The sequence below is a fragment of the Cucurbita pepo genome, chromosome 1, assembly GCF_057944985.1.
Source record: "Cucurbita pepo subsp. pepo isolate OVF chromosome 1, ASM5794498v1, whole genome shotgun sequence".
NCBI classification, from domain to species: Eukaryota; Viridiplantae; Streptophyta; class Magnoliopsida; order Cucurbitales; family Cucurbitaceae; genus Cucurbita; species Cucurbita pepo.
The window spans coordinates 4,233,795-4,253,528 of record NC_141798.1 but is presented as its reverse complement, the minus strand read 5'-3'; the positions used below and the strand labels follow the sequence as shown (position 1 = coordinate 4,253,528).

The following is a 19,734-nucleotide window of genomic DNA, read 5'->3' as shown; positions in this document are numbered from 1 at the left end:
AATATTTTTAACATTTGGATCCATTAATTTTTTTAAAAATCAAATATGTGTAGAATTTATTAGCATAAAAATTAACTTTCAAAATCTTATTAAAAATATTCATATGATTCAAAAGCCTGACCAATTTTGACCATCCAACCCAAACCATAAAAAATAAGGTTGTGATAATTTTTTTCAATTTGAGTTAAGTTGAATTTTTAGAAAATAAAAAAATTCGAGTCGGTCCATGAATTTGACATTCTTTTAATTGGGTCAACTTGAAAATAAGGTTATAATCTAACCCAACCATATCAAAGCTTATTATAAATATTAAGAATATTAAGGTTTTATAAACGATAGTAGTGATGAGTTGTGACGTGTGAATGTTTAATATTTGAATAAGATTTTAATTATAAGTAGATTTGTTTAAAATATTTAAAAACAACAACTAAATAAAAAAGTCTAAAAATTTGTAGTTAAAAAAAGAGTATATAATTAATTAGAGGTAAAATATGTTTGGTTTGAGATGAACATGAGCGAGGGTTCAAATCAGAGACAAAAGGAATGGATCACGAGATTTGTAATTTAATTAATAAAAAGGAAAGGGATCACATTCCTGTTTATATTTTTTTGGTTGTTTGCTATCCAAAATAATTTTAGATTAAGTTGATCGATGGGTGAGGTGAGCTGGCATTTGCGACGTCAGGGGGATCCTGCGTCAAACTTTCTTAACAGGACTAATCCTCACGCCACAAACTTTCTTCTCTCTCTCTCCCATGAAAGATTCATACTGCAAAACCGTCTCAGAACTTACCTTTCTCCATTCCATCTTCCTCCATCCCACCTCCTCATCCCATTCATTTCCCTCTTTCTGATCGTTTTCCAAGGCCTGCGAAGCTTGTTACTCGACACGCCACTCATCCGATGGACGAGAGTTCAGAGAACGCCCGCGAAATTGATGGCTCTGAGAGGCAGGTGGAATCGCTGTTCTCACAGGATCGAGATTCTATATCGATGACGCTAGGGGAGCCGCTATTGCGTTCCAGTACTGCTAGGATCAGCACCACCTCTCAGCTCGCCATTGTTGGTTCCAATATCTGTCCGATTGAGAGTCTTGACTATGAGTATGCTGTTTATGTTCCTTACTTTTTTTTTTTTTAATGAGCCGATGGATTGATTTTTTGTTTGTTGATTCTTTTCTTTGCGTTTGGGATTATGCGGTGGATGATATCATTTTTGGTTAATTGGATTCTACTGTTCATAATTCAACTTCTCCTCTTTGTTTTCCTTCCGATTGCTGTGTTTTTTTTCCTGAAAAGTTCTGCATGTTATTTTGTTTTCCAACAATGTAGGGTATGGGAAAAGCGCTTCTCATGTGTATGGTTTGGTTCTGTTTTTATCTTTTGTGCTCAATTATCAGATGATCTTGTATGGTATGTTGTAAGAAATGCTCATTTTCCGTGAATTCTTCTTGTTTGCATCTAATTGTCTAACTAACTTTGTTGAATTGGAAATTGATGCATAAACTGGCCTACGCAAAAAACAGGGTATCCTGAGTGATATTTTCAGTAGTCAACAGAAATTCTTTTCTTTGGGATTTGGATTTGCCATTGGTTGGATGTCTTGGCCTTTTATTTTTGAAATTCCTCTGGAAGTATGTTGGATTAGTGACCTATTAAGCTATTCCAAGAGGATGGTTGCCTTGTTAGTTCTTCTGCTATTTAACTTTTCTTCTGTGAATAAATGTAGAAAGAGAGTTGTTATTTAATAATTTGTTTTGAGTACGTATGACTTCTCTGTATAGTCTTAATTCCTGTATTTTTCTAACTCTGAGAGTTATTTCCCTTTTGTTCATTTCATCTGTGTTTTATTAACTATATTCAACTTGAAATAAGTAAAAATTTGCATGATCATAGAAAATTATGCTTAATTACAACTAAAAAAAAAAAAATGCAAAAATGACCTCTTTATTCTTTTATCTTGGACTACTAGATTTTCACAATCTAAAACTTTCTGTGGTGTTCTTGTTTTCTACTGTTCTGTTAGGAATGCAAATAATGTTTTAGATAGGCTATTTTGATTCTAAATAAATTCTTCACTCTTTTTTTTTTTTTACATTTGTAACAGGATTATTGAGAATGACCTTTTCATGCAAGACTGGAGGTCCAGAAGAAAGATCGAGATATTTCAGTATGTTATCCTCAAATGGGCACTGTGCCTTCTTATTGGTTTGGTTACAGGACTCGTTGGCTTCTTCAACAACATAGCTGTTGAGAATATTGCTGGTCGTAAACTTCTGCTGACGAACAATCTCATGCTCCAGGAAAAGTAAGCTTTGAGTGACATGCAGTTTAGTATTCGATTCACATAGCATGAAAGAATTTTACAAGGCTATGTTCAAGTCTTCAAATAGAATTTGTGATAATGAGTGCTCTCTGTCCCTTACAATTCAATACAAAGGGGTTAGGTACTCCAATAATTATGTTATGTATGATTCTTTTATAATAACGTTAAGAAGGACATAAGTGAATAAATTAATTTTGATCTGATGGCTTAAGCATTTAGGATTTGTTGTGTTGTACCTATAGTAACCGGCTTAATAGAGTAATAATATAAGAACTGTTTGAGTTTCTTGATCATTGTGTTCTTCCCTTTAAAATTAATAGTTTGCCTGTTACGCCTTCTTAATCAAGACATGGTCCAAGTTTGCATTAGGGGAATTCTTAGAACTTAAAAATAAATATAAGGTAATCCTGATCATGTGGTTTATACTTTCTGAGACCAGGTAATTGAGCACTTCTCCACTTTTCATGTCATGAGGTTTGAGGATTCAGGCACCTTCTCAATCAGTATTTGTTATCCAGCACAATGTTGTATTATTCTTATACTGTGATTATCAAGTATACCAATTCATTGAGGAAAAAATTCTTTTACTGTAATTGATTTGAATGATCTCAAAATCTCACCGAACTGCAAAGTTGTTCACTTGGGTTCTATGATTTTTCTTGCTGCGTTTCTTTCTCCATATACCCATCTGAAATTTATGTGTCATTCATACACATTATATATTACACCAACTATGAGATGACCCTAGATTCTTTGCAGGTACTATCTGGCTTTTGCAGTATATGTGGGTTCCAATATTGTTTTAGCTTTTTCTGCTGCCGCACTCTGTGCCTATATTGCTCCTGCTGCTGCAGGTTCTGGCATACCTGAGGTGAAAGCATACCTCAATGGTATAGATGCTTATTCTATATTGGCTCCAAGTACCTTATTTGTGAAGGTAAGTCTCATTGCAGAAACATCCCATTTTCTCTCTCTTGAATCACCATCGCATATAGCAAAACTATTTTGAATGATCTAGGATCCTAAATGCTAAAGTATTTTCAGCCGATGCAAATAAAAGCTAGGTTATCATTGTGAGTGGAAACATGCATTAGTTTCTAAATAAGGAAACCTCTTAATACAATACACCATGTGATATGATCATCCTCATGTATCAATTATCCATCGCAAATATATCATCTATTATAATGCACACATGTATTAAGTGGATACACTATTTAACTTTAATGTCTATTATTTTTAACGAGAGAATTATTTCATTGAAAAAATGAAATATACGAAGGGCATTCTAAAAGGACTTGAAAATTTACTCCGTCCTAGAAAGATGTGCATGGAAAATTGTGTCTGAAGATTCCATAAAGTCCCTACGAATTTTCTGAGTGGTTCTTATATCAGTCCAACCAAATCATTGAAAAAGATCTGGTTCATGCGATCATGGGTCAAGTGGCTTTTCACGGTTTGAGTCCTTATTTTGATAAGGGCTCATTTACTGCAGAACCAGGTAGAAGAAAATGATTTTTTTTCTTATACTTCCTTTACTAAAGCAGAAATGGTTCGAACATTTGAGCTTCCAAAGATCTGTTTTGCTTTCTAAAAATAATTTTTCTTATTCTGAAACTCTTTTCCAAGGGAAGTTTGATGATTACTTTATGTAGACTTTCAATTTTATGATAAACTTCAATACCGGGAGTTTTTGGTGTGAGAAAATATCAGTAGCTAGACAAAGATTCTGAGGAGTTACATGAACTTCCAAATTTTGGTTATTTGAATTGTCTCCACTGAAAAGATGATACACCCCTCCACAGATTCACTTTTTCCAGGTGGATCCGGTTTAAAACATATTTTTGTCAGTTGGAGTTTTTACATACCACCACAAGGAGTGGCATTTTTGTTTTAGAGTTTCTGTTTTAATGTGTTAGTTTTAGTTGGTTGTCGATCCTTCGTCATGTAGTTTTATTGGTGGGTTAGTTTGTTGTTATGTTTAACCTTTGAATATTATTGAAACTGGAGTAAAAAAATTATCTTTTAATCCTGGGCGTCTTGGTATCTTAGATACTACTAGGCTAAGGACATCTCCATTTTTTCCTCCTCCTTGCTTATGCTTTTATATAATCAATTGTATTTTTTCTCAAAAAATAACTATTAATAGTTATACATATTTTTCTAATGAATGATTAACCTTGTCCAGCATCCCCCCCCCCCCCCCCCCCCCCCCCCCCCCCAAAAAAGAAAAAAAATAAATAAATAAAAACAAAGAACAAACAAAATAAGGTGTTCATTAAGGCTAATAAGACTGTCCTATTGCCAGTACCCTTGTGATGAGAATGTTATCTCAATTCGTTGTCTCACTCACTATTGCAGTTAAATCAGTTTGTATGACTCTGAAGGGCCGTCTTCTTTAGTAATTTAGATCTAAATGAACACTAAGAACTTGCTGTTTCTTTTTGCCTTGGCCTGCTGGTTCAAATTATTCTTTTATTTCGAAGTTCAGTGGATTTTCTACAACATCTCAAGGGGTTTTTCATTGGGTTTTTTGGGCTCATAAGTCAAGCTTATTGTGGATGATCTCAGTTTGAGCTTTACTTTCAGCATTTTGGTTGGAGAGGAATCAAAGGATTTCTGAAACCGATCTCTTTCATTGGTTCAGTCATTTTTGGTCTGCTAGATTAACAGCTTCTTCTTTGTGTTATCTTTTTAAGCTTTTTTGTCGTTTTTTTCATTTCAAGATTTGTTTTGATTTGGGATGCTTTTATCTTTCCTTTATCTTTCTGTTTTATTCTCTCTCCCTTGTGGAGTTTGTATCTCTTGAGGATTAGTCTCTTTTAATTTTTTTCAATTAAAAGTTCCGTTTCTTGTTAAAAAAAGTGAACATTGATAAAATTGTAAACATTAATTATAGGTAAGCAGTTCAAAGCCTCTCTCGTGTTTATGGTCCTTAGGAAATTGAGAACATCTTAAATTGGCGGCTGCTAACCATTATGATGATAAATTTTAGAAAATCTTTCAATAACCATGCGGGTTAACTTGGCAGATTTTTGGCTCTATATTTGCTGTTGCCGGTGGATTTGTTGTGGGTAAGGAAGGGCCCATGGTTCATACTGGTGCGTGCATTGCCTCATTACTGGGACAAGGAGGCTCTCGCAAATACCGCTTGACCTGGAAGTGGCTGAGATACTTCAAAAATGATAGGGACAGGCGGGATTTGATCACGTGTGGTGCAGCAGCTGGTGTGGCAGCTGCCTTTCGAGCTCCAGTTGGTGGCGTTCTCTTTGCACTTGAAGAAGCAGCTTCATGGTCTCTCTCTCTCTCTCTCTCTCTCTCTCTCTTTCCACAGCACCAAATTATTCATTTTTGGCTGCTCAGTTTTTAGTCAACCTCTAGGGATATTAGAGACAAACTTGATCTTAGAAAAGAAAATTCAGAGTCTAAACCTACATAGCTTAGTTTACTTGGCTAAGAGAGGAAATTTAAGTTGATAGAGATAAGATGCCGGAAGTTTTGACTCTTGATTTTACTCAATGTTAACCGTGGTCTTGTCTTTTTTGGCTTCCTCCGGTATCTTGATTTTACTGAATGTGTTGTACTGCTTTCACATTCACACGGAATCTATTTACTTTTTTTCTTAAACAATGAGGAACATTTGGAACGAAGGTAGGTTCAATTCTGTATCTTATTTACCAGGTACAGCTTATGAGGTTTTCATCTTCTCTCTCCATCATCATTGATAGATAATCTGTGTTGTTGAAATGGTAGGTGGAGGAGTGCTCTTCTCTGGAGGACCTTTTTCACTACTGCTGTAGTAGCCGTTGTCTTGAGGGGTTTCATGGAATTTTGCCGAGGGGGGCAATGTGGGTTATTTGGTGAAGGAGGTCTCATCATGTTTAACATTCATACAGAAAACTCCACTTATGGCACTCCAGATCTTATTGCAATTGTTTTACTTGGAGTTATTGGTGGTGTGTTTGGAAGCCTTTACAACTACCTCGTGGATAAGGTCCTTCGAACCTACAGCATCATAAATGAGTATGCTCCGAACTTTGTCTTTTACAATTGTGGGAGTAAAGTTAACTTCCTCTGTTTTTGTTTTAGACCATTTACAGTCCTGTTATTGTACAGTTTTGCCTTCACTGACAGTTGATATTATATTTCAGGAGAGGTCCTGGATCGAAAGTCATTCTTGTTGTTAGCATTTCCCTTTTGACAACATGTATCTCATTTGGTCTTCCTTGGCTCTCACAATGTTTACCTTGCCCACCTAACTTGGAAGACGAATGCCCAACCGTTGGTCGCTCAGGAAACTACAAGAATTTCCAATGCCCGCCTGGCCAATATAATGATCTTGCATCGCTATTTTTCAATACCAATGATGATGTCATCCGCAACCTGTTCACATCTGCTACTGACAAGCAATTTCAGCTCTCCTCACTTTTCATCTTCTTTACTTCTATCTATTTTCTTGGCATTATTACTTATGGCATTGCCGTGCCCTCGGGGCTCTTCATTCCTGTAATACTGGCAGGGGCCTCTTATGGTCGCATTGTAGGGAGATTATTTGGTTCAGTTGCCACTCTTGATGTCAGTCTCTATGCCCTTCTCGGAGCTGCATCCTTCCTTGGTGGCACTATGAGAATGACTGTTTCTCTATGTGTCATACTCCTTGAGCTTACTAATAACCTTTTGATGCTCCCATTACTTATGTTGGTTCTTCTAATTTCAAAGTCAGTGGCAGATATTTTTAATAAAGGTGTCTATGATCAGATTGTGAAGATGAAAGGACTACCTTTTATGGAAGCCCATGCAGAACCATTTATGAGGCAATTGGTCGCTGGTGGTGTGGCTTCTGGTCCCTTAATTACGTTCTCTGGGATTGAGAAGGTCGATAACATTATGCATGCTTTGAAAATGACGAACCACAATGGGTTTCCTGTAATTGATGAGCCACCTTTCTCAGATAGTTCAGAGCTTTGTGGGCTTGTTTTGAGGTCTCATCTACTTGTTTTGCTTAAAGAGAAAAAATTTACAAAGAAAAAGACGTCAATTAGATCAGAAATTTTGAGGAGCTTCAAAGCATATGATTTTGCTAAACCTGGTTCTGGCAAAGGAGTGAAACTGGAAGATTTGGACATCAACGAGGAGGAGATGGAAATGTTTGTTGATCTTCATCCCATCACAAATACGTCGCCTTACACAGTGGTAGAAACAATGTCTCTGGCTAAAGCAGCGATTCTCTTTCACGCTCTTGGCTTGAGGCACTTACTGGTGGTTCCGAAGACACCCGGGGTAAGAGATACTTCCTTACGTTTTGCTATTATCAATGTGCAAACTTTGTCTCTGTGGCATACTATATTTGATTTTAGTCACTACACACCGTCTCTGCTTTATGATCACATATAATGTCGTCCAATGCATTTACCTTCATGCATTCATCCTTGGGGAAGGCAAGCTAGTTTGATCTCGGGGTCACTGCTATTCTGATCGATGATTTGGATATGGTGCCCTTTCCCTTTTCATCTTTATGCCTGAAATTCTTAGAAATTTGTAGAAGTTCTCGTGGTCTTTTAACTTTCCTGCTCGTTCTCTGCTATTAATACTTCACTAAATTATTCAACACAAACCTAACCTTACCACTTTTTCCTTTTGTTAATTTACATGATCAATTGAGGTGTATAAAGACAAGTATTTGATGCAATGATTCAACATTTTCTATTTAATTTTGTTTAGTCTAGCAATGATTTAGCAGTGGTGAATTTTTTTGCAGAGGCCTCCTATTGCTGGAATTCTTACAAGGCACGATTTCATGCCGGAATATATTCTGGGACTTTACCCGTATCTCAACCCTCATTAGTAGGAAAAATGATTCAAGATTTTATCAGTTACAACGCGATGGTGTCCTGAAATAATTTCTCCATGTGGAGCAAGCAAGGTTCGTCCCTTATTACTTTGCCTTCTGTTGAGTTCTTATTTTATGGGAGCAAAATTCATCAGTTGTTTTCAGCGTCTATACCATTCTGTTGGAAATTTTGAAGCGGCGTTATACTACACAAACAGACCTGCATATACAGAGCTGTTTAGTGGGTTTCTTTCCCCCCATTGTTTACATTTATTTTTACATGTCAATATCAACTCATTCAATCATTATTTGTACGAGTAGTCTTCCCCCGTTTCGGTTGATGCTCTCGAGAATAAAATGGTGTGTAATATATATCCTATTTCCCGAGCGAGCTATTAAATTTCTTCGACAGATTGTACCATTTTACTATGAGTTATCCACATTTTTTCTACTATCTATTTGTTATTATTATGTCATGTCAAATGAATTTATGAAGGCACGTTAGGTTATACTTAGTTAAACGTTAAATGACGTTAATCGTAGAAACGACCTTAAATTGTAAGTCAAAGTTTAGGTGACAAGTAAATGAACAACCTCAAATTTGATAAATTAAAATAGAAAATAATAAGTTTAGTTTATGTATTTTATAATAAGTATTCAACTTTTTAATTTTGTGTAAATGATCATAAAAAGATGAGAGAGGAATTACATGTAATTAAAATAGAGAGCAAGCAGAAAACAATAAATGAAGAAAAAAATTGGCATACAACTTCGACCATTAAAGGTCTAGCAGTTTGTTTTGGCTTGGTTTCGTTAAAACCAAGATTTGATTAAGCTATTAATTTTTTAAAAATCATAAATTAATTAGAAAACTCTAAAAGAATAATTCGTTTCAAATTTATTAATGTTATATCCAATCGATTGAAAATGACTAAAAGTGAATTAGTCTTTTTTATGAAATCAAATTGATCGACGTATGAGCCTAAAGAAGGCCAGGTTCATTCTATCATCTTTTAGTTCGAGTCTTACACGTTATTGATAACGACTATTTACACTCTACTCTAGTTTAAAAGACCAAACCCATGGTAAGTATGTATATGTATGTATACATTCATCCATCCACACATACATATATACATATATGTATTGCGTTTGTGTTAGTATCAAGGTCAAATTTGAGGAATTGGTAAAGGAGTCTTATCTTATAAAATCGGTTCATGAATCTTTAACATTTTTGATACATTCTTCTCTCCTATGCATGCATCTATTAGAATTCATTTGGTTCATCTCTCATATTGATACATGAATCATCTTGATTCATGTATAACGTTAATATTGTTATGTCTATATAAAAACTTGTCTAACATTATTTTGAAATGTGGAGTCATTACCATTTTGTATTTGCCGAAAAGCAATTGGCAGGAGAGTTTCTTCTCTTCGAGCCCCGTAAATTTTTATTTCTTTATTTAATTTATATTTATAGGTCTATGAATATGATCGATTTTACTTCCACTTCTATTCTAATAATTGGTATCAGAGCATTTTAGTTGTGACAAAGCAAAGTTAGAGATACGCTTCAAAAGGAAAAGAGAGAAAAAAAAAAGAAAAGATAAGGGTGAGTTGTAAGAAAAAGAGGAGTGATTAGGCCTCATCCCATGGGCTATAATTAATAATTGAGAAAAAAAAAAAGCAAGTTTTTGGTAGTAATTTCAAAGGGTCAGATTGGCAAATTTAGTGTTATTATATCCCAAAATTCTAAAGGAGAGTGTTATAATTCAATGGTTTTGTCAAGTTGAGATAGAAAAATCAAACAAAAAAAGCATTGGCAGAGCGTAGTTTGGGCTAAGAGGGATCGATGATTAAACCTTAAAAAAAAGAAAAAAAAAAAAGAAAGGTCAATTTAGACATACGTTATCAACCACCAACTCATTATTTTGGTGCATCAGAGCGAATTTAGTCCTTGTAATTTTAAACGCTCCATTAAAATACATTAAATCTTAAATTAATCTTTTAACCGTTGACTTATACGGTCTATTTTTCATACCTATTATTGAAAAATAAAAATTATAATGAAATAATTAAATAATTAAATAAGTGTGGATTGGCTATTTTAGAAGACTGTGTCATGTGTTTGTGCATGGATGGTGATGATGAAACAAATTGTGACAAGGGAAGAAAATGAATGAGCATAATAGCACTAGGGACGCCTTGGCCTATGCCAACCATTCAAGTAGCCCAATGTGGGCATGTCACATCTCAACCATAAATAATATTCATGCAAATAATAATAATAATAATAATAATAAGATCTGTTTTTCTTCCCTACACACGACCCGTACACATGCACATGAGCCCGCTAAGCAACCGTCTCTTTATACTCTCTAGGCCTAACTAGGGGCATAAGTATGCTCGTTTAACCATTCACAACTATGATGCATAGCATTACTGTAACTCACGTGACTAACATTCCTATCAACACATTAAATCATAAATAAACATCAGTTTCAGTAACTCTCGACTATCATCATAATAGTATATGCATTACATGAATAGTAAGTTCACTAATTTTATAGCAAAACTTCCACGACCTCCATGAATCCCTAAAAATCTGCAAATTAAAATAATTTATTCATTATTGAACACAATAACTCCTAAAAAGAGAAATATTATGATCCATTAAATTTGCTACACAATATCAATATCACTTTCAAATGATGAATTACGGATCAAACTTGAACCACGAACATGGAACTACATGACCAAATCTATGAAACTAGCTCATAATTAAGCTAGGAAGAAGGCTATGTATTGGAAAAGAAAACATAAAGAGTTCTAGAAAAGTGGTGTATTTAGGGTTTAATTAGAAGGAGATGCATATATATATATATATATATTATTCTTATTAGATTTCAATATCTCTCACTTTCATTATAATTTGTTACAAATTTCATTCAAATTTCATTTATTTTTGTGTTGTCTACATCACATAAGATTTTAATAGTTTCCTATGCCTATGCCCAAGATTTCCTTTCGCTATTTCTCCCGTTCTTTATTTTAACATTGGAACATTATCCATTGTATGAAAATTTTAAGGTTATTAGCGTAATCATGAACAACATTAAGTTATTAGACAAGAGAATCATGTTTAAGTAATAATCTATAGTATATTGATAAGATTGAGTATCTTATATTGGTAATACTATTAGTACGGTTCGGTTTGTAATTGTTATAAATAATTTGATTTAAATCGTTCATATGAATAAAAGTATCCTATATAATAAATTTGTATAAGACTAAATCACAAAATATTCATATGTGGCTACATGAACCGTGTGTAGAGAATTACTATGCATCCAACCCTACTTGAAAGAGAAAGTAGAACCGAAAAAACGATCGTAAAAAAGTAAGTCTCACCTATCATGAAGTATATTCCATGTGGTTATCTTTTTCGACCCCAACAATTAAATTGAGTTTAAAAAATATTTCAACCTAATTCAACCCACGAGTACTCAGATTGTTCTATCAAATCAAAATTCCACTATTAAAAAAAGTAAAGCTTTCGGCAAAATTTTGTCACTTTAGATCTTCTCAATGTCAAACCCTTTGACTTTTTATTCATCAGAAATTTATAAATAAATAAAAAAATGTTTTTTTTTCCTCCTTTATTTTATACCACAATGCCAAAATAATAATAAAATAATAATTAATTAGAAAGATAGTTGAGAAAGCACTAATGCATTAGAGGGTAGGTAAATGGGTCACATGTGTGTGAAGCTTTACTTCCATTAAATTAAAGCTAGCAACACAAATTAAGTCAAATATGGTAATAATTATTTAATATATGCGTATCATAAATAAATTACTCGATGAATATTATTTTGTAATTACTCCGAAAATCATAAATTATTCTAATTTACAATATTAATCGGGTAGCTCCCAAAAATAGATCTAAGCACTTTGTATAATGTTTCGAGCTTAAAATGGATAATTTGAATGTTTATGTTGGACCGAAGCTAGTATGAAGAAGGAACACGTTAAAAAAAGAGAATGTAAAGAGATAAAGATTAAGCAATTAAGAAGAAAGGGTGGGGATAGTGTTGGAATTGCACCAAAGTTGGAAAAGAGGAGGAGAAAAGAATTGATATTATATTTGATTGTAGGGTTTAAGGGTACCTCAACCACCAACCCATTCCTTCCCCTTTTTTGACCTAATTTTTATCAAACGTTCCAAACCGTTGGAGCCTAGGGTTTTGAAGCCTCTATCATTCTTTCAATACATAAATAAATATATAGTTCATCCCGTGTGTCCAAGTTCAATTTATTTAGAAGAAAGTGCTATTTTTTTTTTTTTTTTTAAAGGGTTTGACCTTTGTGTATCACAATCGCACTTCGATAGCAGTAGACATGCGATTGTGCGGTACTCACTTCCCAGCAACAAGTGAGTTAAGCCTGTTTGTTCTTGCGTCGCCTACGTTAAGCAACGTATGCTTGAGCTTTTGGCCCCGGTTCAAGAAAAAAATTTTAGAAAAGGCAACAACAACGACTATCGGGTAGGGAGAAGTTATCTATTTTGAGTATAAGTTCTCGTAGTTTTGCTTTTGGTTTATCCAAAAGATCTCGTTTCAATGAAAATAGTGTTATTTATTTATAAACCATTATATTATTCTTATTCAGTCAATGTGAGACTACTGTTCGAAAAGCCAATCCTCTTAAAATAAAAAGGCTAAGATTTTGTACTTTTTGAAGCCCTTAAATTTTGAATTATTCAATTAAATGTCTTGTCATATTCTAAAGGGTTTAGATTAGGTGGAATTTTTGAGATTCTTTCATCAATTTTAGTCTAGTTTCTATGTATTAGGTTATCCAACCCTTATGATTTGAATCCATTTGAAAGTAACATTTCAAAGCTCCATTTTATATCATTATCAATTTTAGGGTTAAATCTCTCGGCCGTAATTAACATGTTCTTCGATCAAAAGATCAAAGATTCCATGTATTCTTAATTAACGTTGTTATTCTTAAAAAAAAAAAAAAAAAAAAAAAAAAAACATGTTTTTAATGATTTTGATGTGTATTAATTTATATCATAATAATTTAATAAGGAAAAAGGATAAAAAAATAAAAATAAAAATACAATTGGTTAATATTATAAGTAATGTATTATAAGGGTAATAAAAAGAAATTAAATGGAATCCATTTGGGACTAAGATGTTATGTCGCCACTTTGTCTCCCACACATTACATCACTATTTTTTACTTTGTACTTAAAAAAAAAAAAATTCAAACCCGAGGTGACAAATTGTTGACTTTTTCTGCCGACAACCCAATAACTTGATGCCACGTGTCCAGATCAGGTCTACTAAACCCAAGCTAGTTACTTATCTTTTTATTTTTTTATTTTTTTATTTTTTTATTTTTTTTTGCTCACATTAAGTTTTTATTTAGATATTTGAACCATTTTATCTTCATTTGCATTCTTTAGAAACAAAAATTTATGCAGCTCTATAATTAACATCGAAAACATTCAAATCTATAACGATCTTATTTTCTAAATTTTTGTATGATTCGGGCTCGTTACTATATACATGCTTACGTCATTTAAAGTGGAAAAGTAAAAACATGCACGTCGTAAACTTTTAGGGTTTAAATCAGGTAGAATAACACATTTTATTAAATTAGGAAGTAACCTAAAATTTCATTATTAGTGCACTAAATTTGCAAGACAGTCAAAATTTGTGACACTCGAGTAAAGAATAGGTACTTGAATGAACCGAGATCATATCTGAATGAGAGCGATTCCCTCGAATTACACGAGGGTTCCCTCTTTGAGAAATTGATTCCCTCGGCTTAAATAGACGTCCTAAAGTTTTTTTTTTTTTTTTTTTTTGTTTCTTATTATCATTCTTTTAAAGTTGTAAGGAATTAATTGAACATATTTGGCAAAAACCGACATGTTTTGTTAATGAACATTAAAGTTAGATCGAATTAAGTATTAATTAATCCTTGTTTTGAATAAATAATGGGTATTATTAAAGTAATTTTAGGTTTAAAAAATGAAATAAAGTGTTCCTTCCTCTCAAAGCTTTATGAAAGAAGTATTGTTTTTCATTTTTTTAAGGATCTTCTCGCCCTGCCGTCACCATTCCTAAATATTATAACTTTGAACCGATCATGGAGACAACAATTTTCTATTTACAATATTATTCGAGAATGTTAACACATATAATTATTAGAATATCTTTTAACTAAAATTCCTATATAATCCTCTTTCAAATTATGGGTTATGATATTAAAAACCAAATCTTGTATGGGAGGAGGAGGTTCAAGGTTACTACTTGTAGATATTGTCTTTTTTTGGGTTTTCTCTCTCCGGATCTTTTTAAAACGCACTTATACAACAAAAAAATGTTTCATTCTCTTTCCCAACCAACGACCAACGTGGGATCTCACACTTATACAACAAAAATATATAGGCTAGATTTGTTTTCTCGAAAAGGTTCAAATTTCTACACGTGAAGCTCTAACCGTTAGAGTGGAGATTTGTCCTCCTAACCTCTTAGCCAGTTGAGTTATGTTTAAATTAGTGTCTACGGAAGTACATACGAACATATTTTAAGAGAAATAAATGAGGAGTATGAGAAAAAAAAAAAAAAGGTAAGGTGTATAAAGATGTGAACCCCATCTGAAAGAGAGGGCCACCAACACAAAACCTCACTATCTTTTGTTTTTTATTTGGTTGCGTGAGATTGTTATCCACATGTTTGTAGTGCGTGTGGGTTTTGATTTAATTTCCCGATTCAATCCTGAATAATGGACAAAGAATTTATGAAAAGGGGAGTTTGATTTTGATAAAGAAAATAAAAAAAAAAGTTATATTATTGAAAAATGGATGGGTGGAGAGGTGGGGGCCTTTGCAGTTATTTTGGCTTTATAAATGGAACGCCCAAACCCACAACTTGCCTCACATTCTTCACCTCAAACAACACTAAGCCTACCAAATGGCAATTGCAATGGAAATGGATATGGATATGGACATTGAGAGAAGGAGGGACACCCATCTCATGCCTTCTCAGGATCTCACTGTTGATTGGAGAGGAAGACCCTCCAACCCCGTCGCCCACGGCGGGATGAGAGCCGCTGCTTTTGTTCTCGGTAACGACCCTCTTTCTCTCTCGACTCATTCTTACGTGTTGCTGACGTGACTGACAATGAATAGAAATAGGATATCAAAATAGAAAAGTTCTCGTTTCGTTTTTTTTTTTATATTGATTTTGGATTCGATCGGTTTAAAGGGTATGGCTTGAATTTTTTTTAAATGGTTCCAAAAGCTTTTTTCGAAGTGGGTTTTAGGGAAAGGTCATAGTTTTGAATCTCCATCTCGTATATTTAACTTGTGATAGTTTTGAATCTGATAGAGCGATCGCTTTGTATACGGTCCGTACAGGGCTGCAATCATTCGAGATAATGGCGATTGCTGCAGTTGGGAACAATCTGATAACATATGTGATAAATGAGATGCACTTTTCACTGTCAAAATCTGCAAACGTAGTGACAAACTTTGTTGGGACAGTGTTTCTTTTGGCACTTCTTGGCGGTTTCCTTTCTGATTCCTATCTTGGGAGTTTTTGGACAATGCTTATCTTTGGCTTTGTTGAACTTTCTGTAAGTTCCCACCTTTTTTTTTTGGTTTGAATCCAAAGCATTTTACCTCTCGATCGATTATATATATTTTTACTAGTTGAGTTATATTTAGGTTCACCCATGATAGCCGATACATATATAATCTCGAAAAAGTACCGTTTTTTCATGTGCATGCATACATGATAGATTAGCTAAGAAAAACGGTGTTATAAATAATGCTAAAAAGTGTGTTGTTTTAGGGGTTCATATTACTATCAGTTCAGGCTCATCTTCCCCAACTAAAGCCACCCCAATGCAACATGCTAAGTGAAGGAGATCACTGCGTGGAAGCCAAAGGGATAAAGGCATTGATATTCTTTGTGGCACTCTACTTGGTGGCTCTTGGGAGTGGGTGTGTGAAGCCCAACATGATAGCTCATGGGGCTGATCAGTTCACTCCACAACATCCAAGCCAATCCAAGAGGCTCTCAACATACTTCAATGCTGCTTATTTTGCCTTCTCAATTGGGGAGCTCATTGCCCTCACTCTTGTTGTTTGGATCCAAACCCATTCTGGGATGGACGTTGGATTTGGAGTCTCAGCTGCTGTTATGGCTATGGGGTTGATCAGCTTGGTTGGCGGTATTTTTTACTACAGGAATAAACCCCCTCAAGGAGCCATTTTTATCCCAATTCTTCAAGTAATTTTCTTTCTTTCTTTCTTTACAACTTTACATGTGTTAGTATTGTGCACACTTACCATGAAACTCTGTGTCCTTCAGAAAAAGCTTTCTTTTGTGTCTCAAACATGTTCCCTAAACCATATATCCCTTTTCTTTTCCTTTTTCTACTTTCTTCTGGTTATTATCTTCCTTTAATCCTTTCCTTTTAAATTGTCTTCTTGTTTGAGTATAATTTCCGTCTTGTTTTTATAGGAATCTTAAACTATATGTTCATCAAACATACGATATAAAAGTTTATCGAAGAAGACAAAAGCGGGATTTTGTGTTGGAAGTGTTGTGTTACTAAAATAGAATTGAAATCTGCTAGGAATGTTGAGATTTTATTTTTCCATTTTTGAGCTAAAGAAATAATGGGAATTTGAAAGTAAATATTTTAGGGTCATAGTGGGGAGACTATTTGAAAATAATGTGGTTATGTTGATTAAAAAAGGAGTAACATTTATGTATGAATTGAAAAGACATAAAAGTTAGTGCTGTCTGCTGAGTCATTTTGTCCTAAAAAAGTGGGATCAAAACTACTTTATTTCTCATACTAATCCAAAGAAAATATATATGTTTTTCAGGTCTTTGTTGCCGCTGTTTTGAAGAGAAAGCAAGTTTGTCCTTCCAACCCTCAAATGCTTCATGGAAGCCAAACCAGTAATCATAAAGTTGCCTTATCCTCTCATTCTGCCAACCTTATTCCCACTCAAAAGTTCAGGCAAGTCCTCTTTCTTTTCTATTTTGAACTTGATTTGGACGTCTCAAAGGACTTCACAACTTAACCTTAAAGAGTTTCCTTAAACAAGCTCAAGTCTTTTGAACATAAAAGCCAAATTCTCTATCAAAATTTTAAGTTTTGGACATGGTGATGAAGTTTTGTACCATAATTTAACTTCAGGTTCTTGGACAAGGCTTGTATCAAAAGCCAAGATGGAACAACCAGGGAAAGCCCATGGAGATTGTGCACTCCCACTCAGGTTGAGCAAGTGAAGATATTGATATCAGTTGTCCCAATATTTGCTTGCACGATTATATTCAACACAATATTGGCTCAGCTCCAAACATTTTCTGTTCAACAAGGGAGTTTGATGAATACTCAGCTCACCAAATCCTTCCACATTCCTCCCGCTTCCCTTCAGTCCATTCCTTACATTATGCTCATTTTCATTGTCCCTTTGTATGATACTTTCTTTGTCCCATTTGCTAGAAAGTTCACTGGCCACACCTCTGGAATCTCACCCTTAAAACGTATTGGCTTTGGTCTCTTCCTCTCCACATTTTCGATGGTTTCAGCAGCTATAATGGAGAAAAAGAGGAGAGATTCAGCTGTGGATTCGAACCAGACGATATCGATCTTCTGGATCACACCACAGTTCCTTATTTTTGGATTGTCAGAGATGTTCACAGCAGTTGGACTCATTGAGTTCTTTTACAAGCAATCAGTAAAAGGGATGCAAGCATTTTTAACAGCCATAACATATTGCTCATACTCGTTTGGGTTTTACTTGAGCTCATTGCTAGTGTCCATGGTGAATAAGATCACATCAAGCTCCACCAACGGAGGCTGGCTCCATGACAACAACCTAAACAAAGACAGGCTTGATCTCTTCTACTGGTTGCTGGCTGCACTTAGCTTCCTCAACTTTCTTAACTATCTCTTCTGGTCCAGTTGGTTCCAAGATCCCCCATCTCTCTCCCAAAAGCTACAACAAGATAATCTTCACCATGGAGAAAACTCACATTTACAACAACAATTTTTCAAAGAACAATGTTGATGGTCATTATGTACCTGGATTAAATGATTTTTCAGTCTACCTTTTAAAAAAAAAAAAAGACAATTAGACAATACAGCCTAGACCACTTGGGTAGTTGATAGAAGGAATATAAGTAATCTATTTGATATATATGTATTTAGGGTTTGTGTGATATATGTGTACTTCTGTAGAGAAGAATCAAAATAATATTAAAAGTAGAAGTCCCTGTAAATGCCTCGTTACCTAAGTGTAGCAGCTATGGAAACTTTCTTTCCAAAGTGTAGCAGCATTCAATATTCCACTACAAGAATATCCTTTTGAATTGGAAGAAAGTAATAAAAAAAAAAAAAAAAACAAAACAAAAAAGTAAACTTTTAAAGAAGTTGGGGAAAGGATGGTAAGAAAAGATTTATTAGGCAAAGGTCCATCGACAAAATTCAATGCATTCTCCATAATCTTCCCACAAATGCACATCAACTTCATTCCTTAATTTTTGGGGGGGCTATGCATAACCTTCGTTAAAAAACTTATGAATTGACAGAAAAGGAATATCTAAGTGGAGGGTTGGTGCTTTCTTGCAAGGGAGAGAGAGAGAAAAGGGGCCCAAGGAGATCTAGCCAATGTGATGTGATGCATGCACAAGGGGCATAATGATATCCCTATAAAACTTAAGTCAAAAAGGGGGGAGAAAATGAGGGAATTTACATAGGAGAGAGATAGTTATGCAGTAGAAACACTGTAAAGAAGTATGTGTACTAAGCTTTTTAGGTGTCAATCATACAACTTTACACAAGGAAACATGTACCAAACATGTTTTGATGTCGGAGCTCGGCTACCCTTGATGGGGCTAAGCCCTTTTCTTCAAACTTCTTTTGGCAAAACAAACATCATATTGCTTGCAGAAAGATTGGGATGGCCCCCCTTACCCAAACCAAAGCAATAAAACGTCAAACAGTCTTAAGAACCACACCCTGATTCACCTTCATATTCCTGGTTTTCATAATATCTACCTCCACTACAACTTAAAAATTCCTTGGATAGTATTAAAAGGGGCCTAGTTTCAACACTAGTGGTTGTATGACATATTTCCTTGAGTTCTTAAATCCAACTCCAAAGCTCAGAGATTTGAGTCAAATTAGACACTCCATTTCCATTTCCATTTCCACCACCCATCAGAGGATGTTGGTGTTTCGTCACCTATCATTTGCAAATCCCATTGCTTACCTGTCAAAGAGTCATGTTGAGATGAAACTTCTTGAGTTAAAGTTGGGTACAAGACAATAACCTGGTTTTCTCTTCAGGAACCAACTAAATATTTTTCTCATCAACAAAAAAACAAAAAAAAACAAAAAAAAAAAAAAAACAAAAAAAGTAATAAGAAAAAAATAACCCATTGATGTTAATGCAAATGGGCTGATCTGTGCATAGTTTTCTTGAAAATCAATTCTAGTAATTTGTGTTTGAACCCAGACCAAAGAGC

The 19,734-nt window shown here is 34.4% G+C and overlaps 2 protein-coding genes across 3 annotated transcripts; both read left to right on the top strand.

Moving 5' to 3' along the window:
• Positions 1-671: 671 nt before the first annotated feature.
• On the top strand, positions 672-8,609 carry LOC111805567 (chloride channel protein CLC-c). Of its 2 annotated transcripts, XR_002816679.2 has the most exons (8): positions 672-1,103; positions 2,107-2,307; positions 3,085-3,262; positions 5,357-5,619; positions 6,079-6,348; positions 6,477-7,605; positions 8,084-8,248; positions 8,321-8,609. XR_002816679.2 is itself a non-coding variant. In XM_023690684.2 (7 exons), the coding sequence occupies exons 1-7, from the start codon at positions 904-906 to the stop codon at positions 8,168-8,170; spliced, it is 2,328 nt and encodes a 775-aa protein (XP_023546452.1). In that variant the 5' UTR covers positions 672-903; the 3' UTR covers positions 8,171-8,609. The 2 variants fall into 2 exon arrangements, 1 of the variants encoding a protein (XP_023546452.1); XM_023690684.2 differs by having other exon boundaries at positions 8,084-8,609.
• A 6,520-nt stretch (positions 8,610-15,129) lies between these two features.
• On the top strand, positions 15,130-18,492 carry LOC111793284 (protein NRT1/ PTR FAMILY 4.3-like). Its single transcript, XM_087117830.1, has 5 exons — positions 15,130-15,307; positions 15,600-15,817; positions 16,036-16,476; positions 17,082-17,218; positions 17,399-18,492. Exons 1-5 carry the CDS (start codon positions 15,154-15,156, stop codon positions 18,273-18,275), a joined length of 1,827 nt encoding a protein of 608 aa, XP_086973956.1. The 5' UTR covers positions 15,130-15,153; the 3' UTR covers positions 18,276-18,492.
• Positions 18,493-19,734: the final 1,242 nt, after the last annotated feature.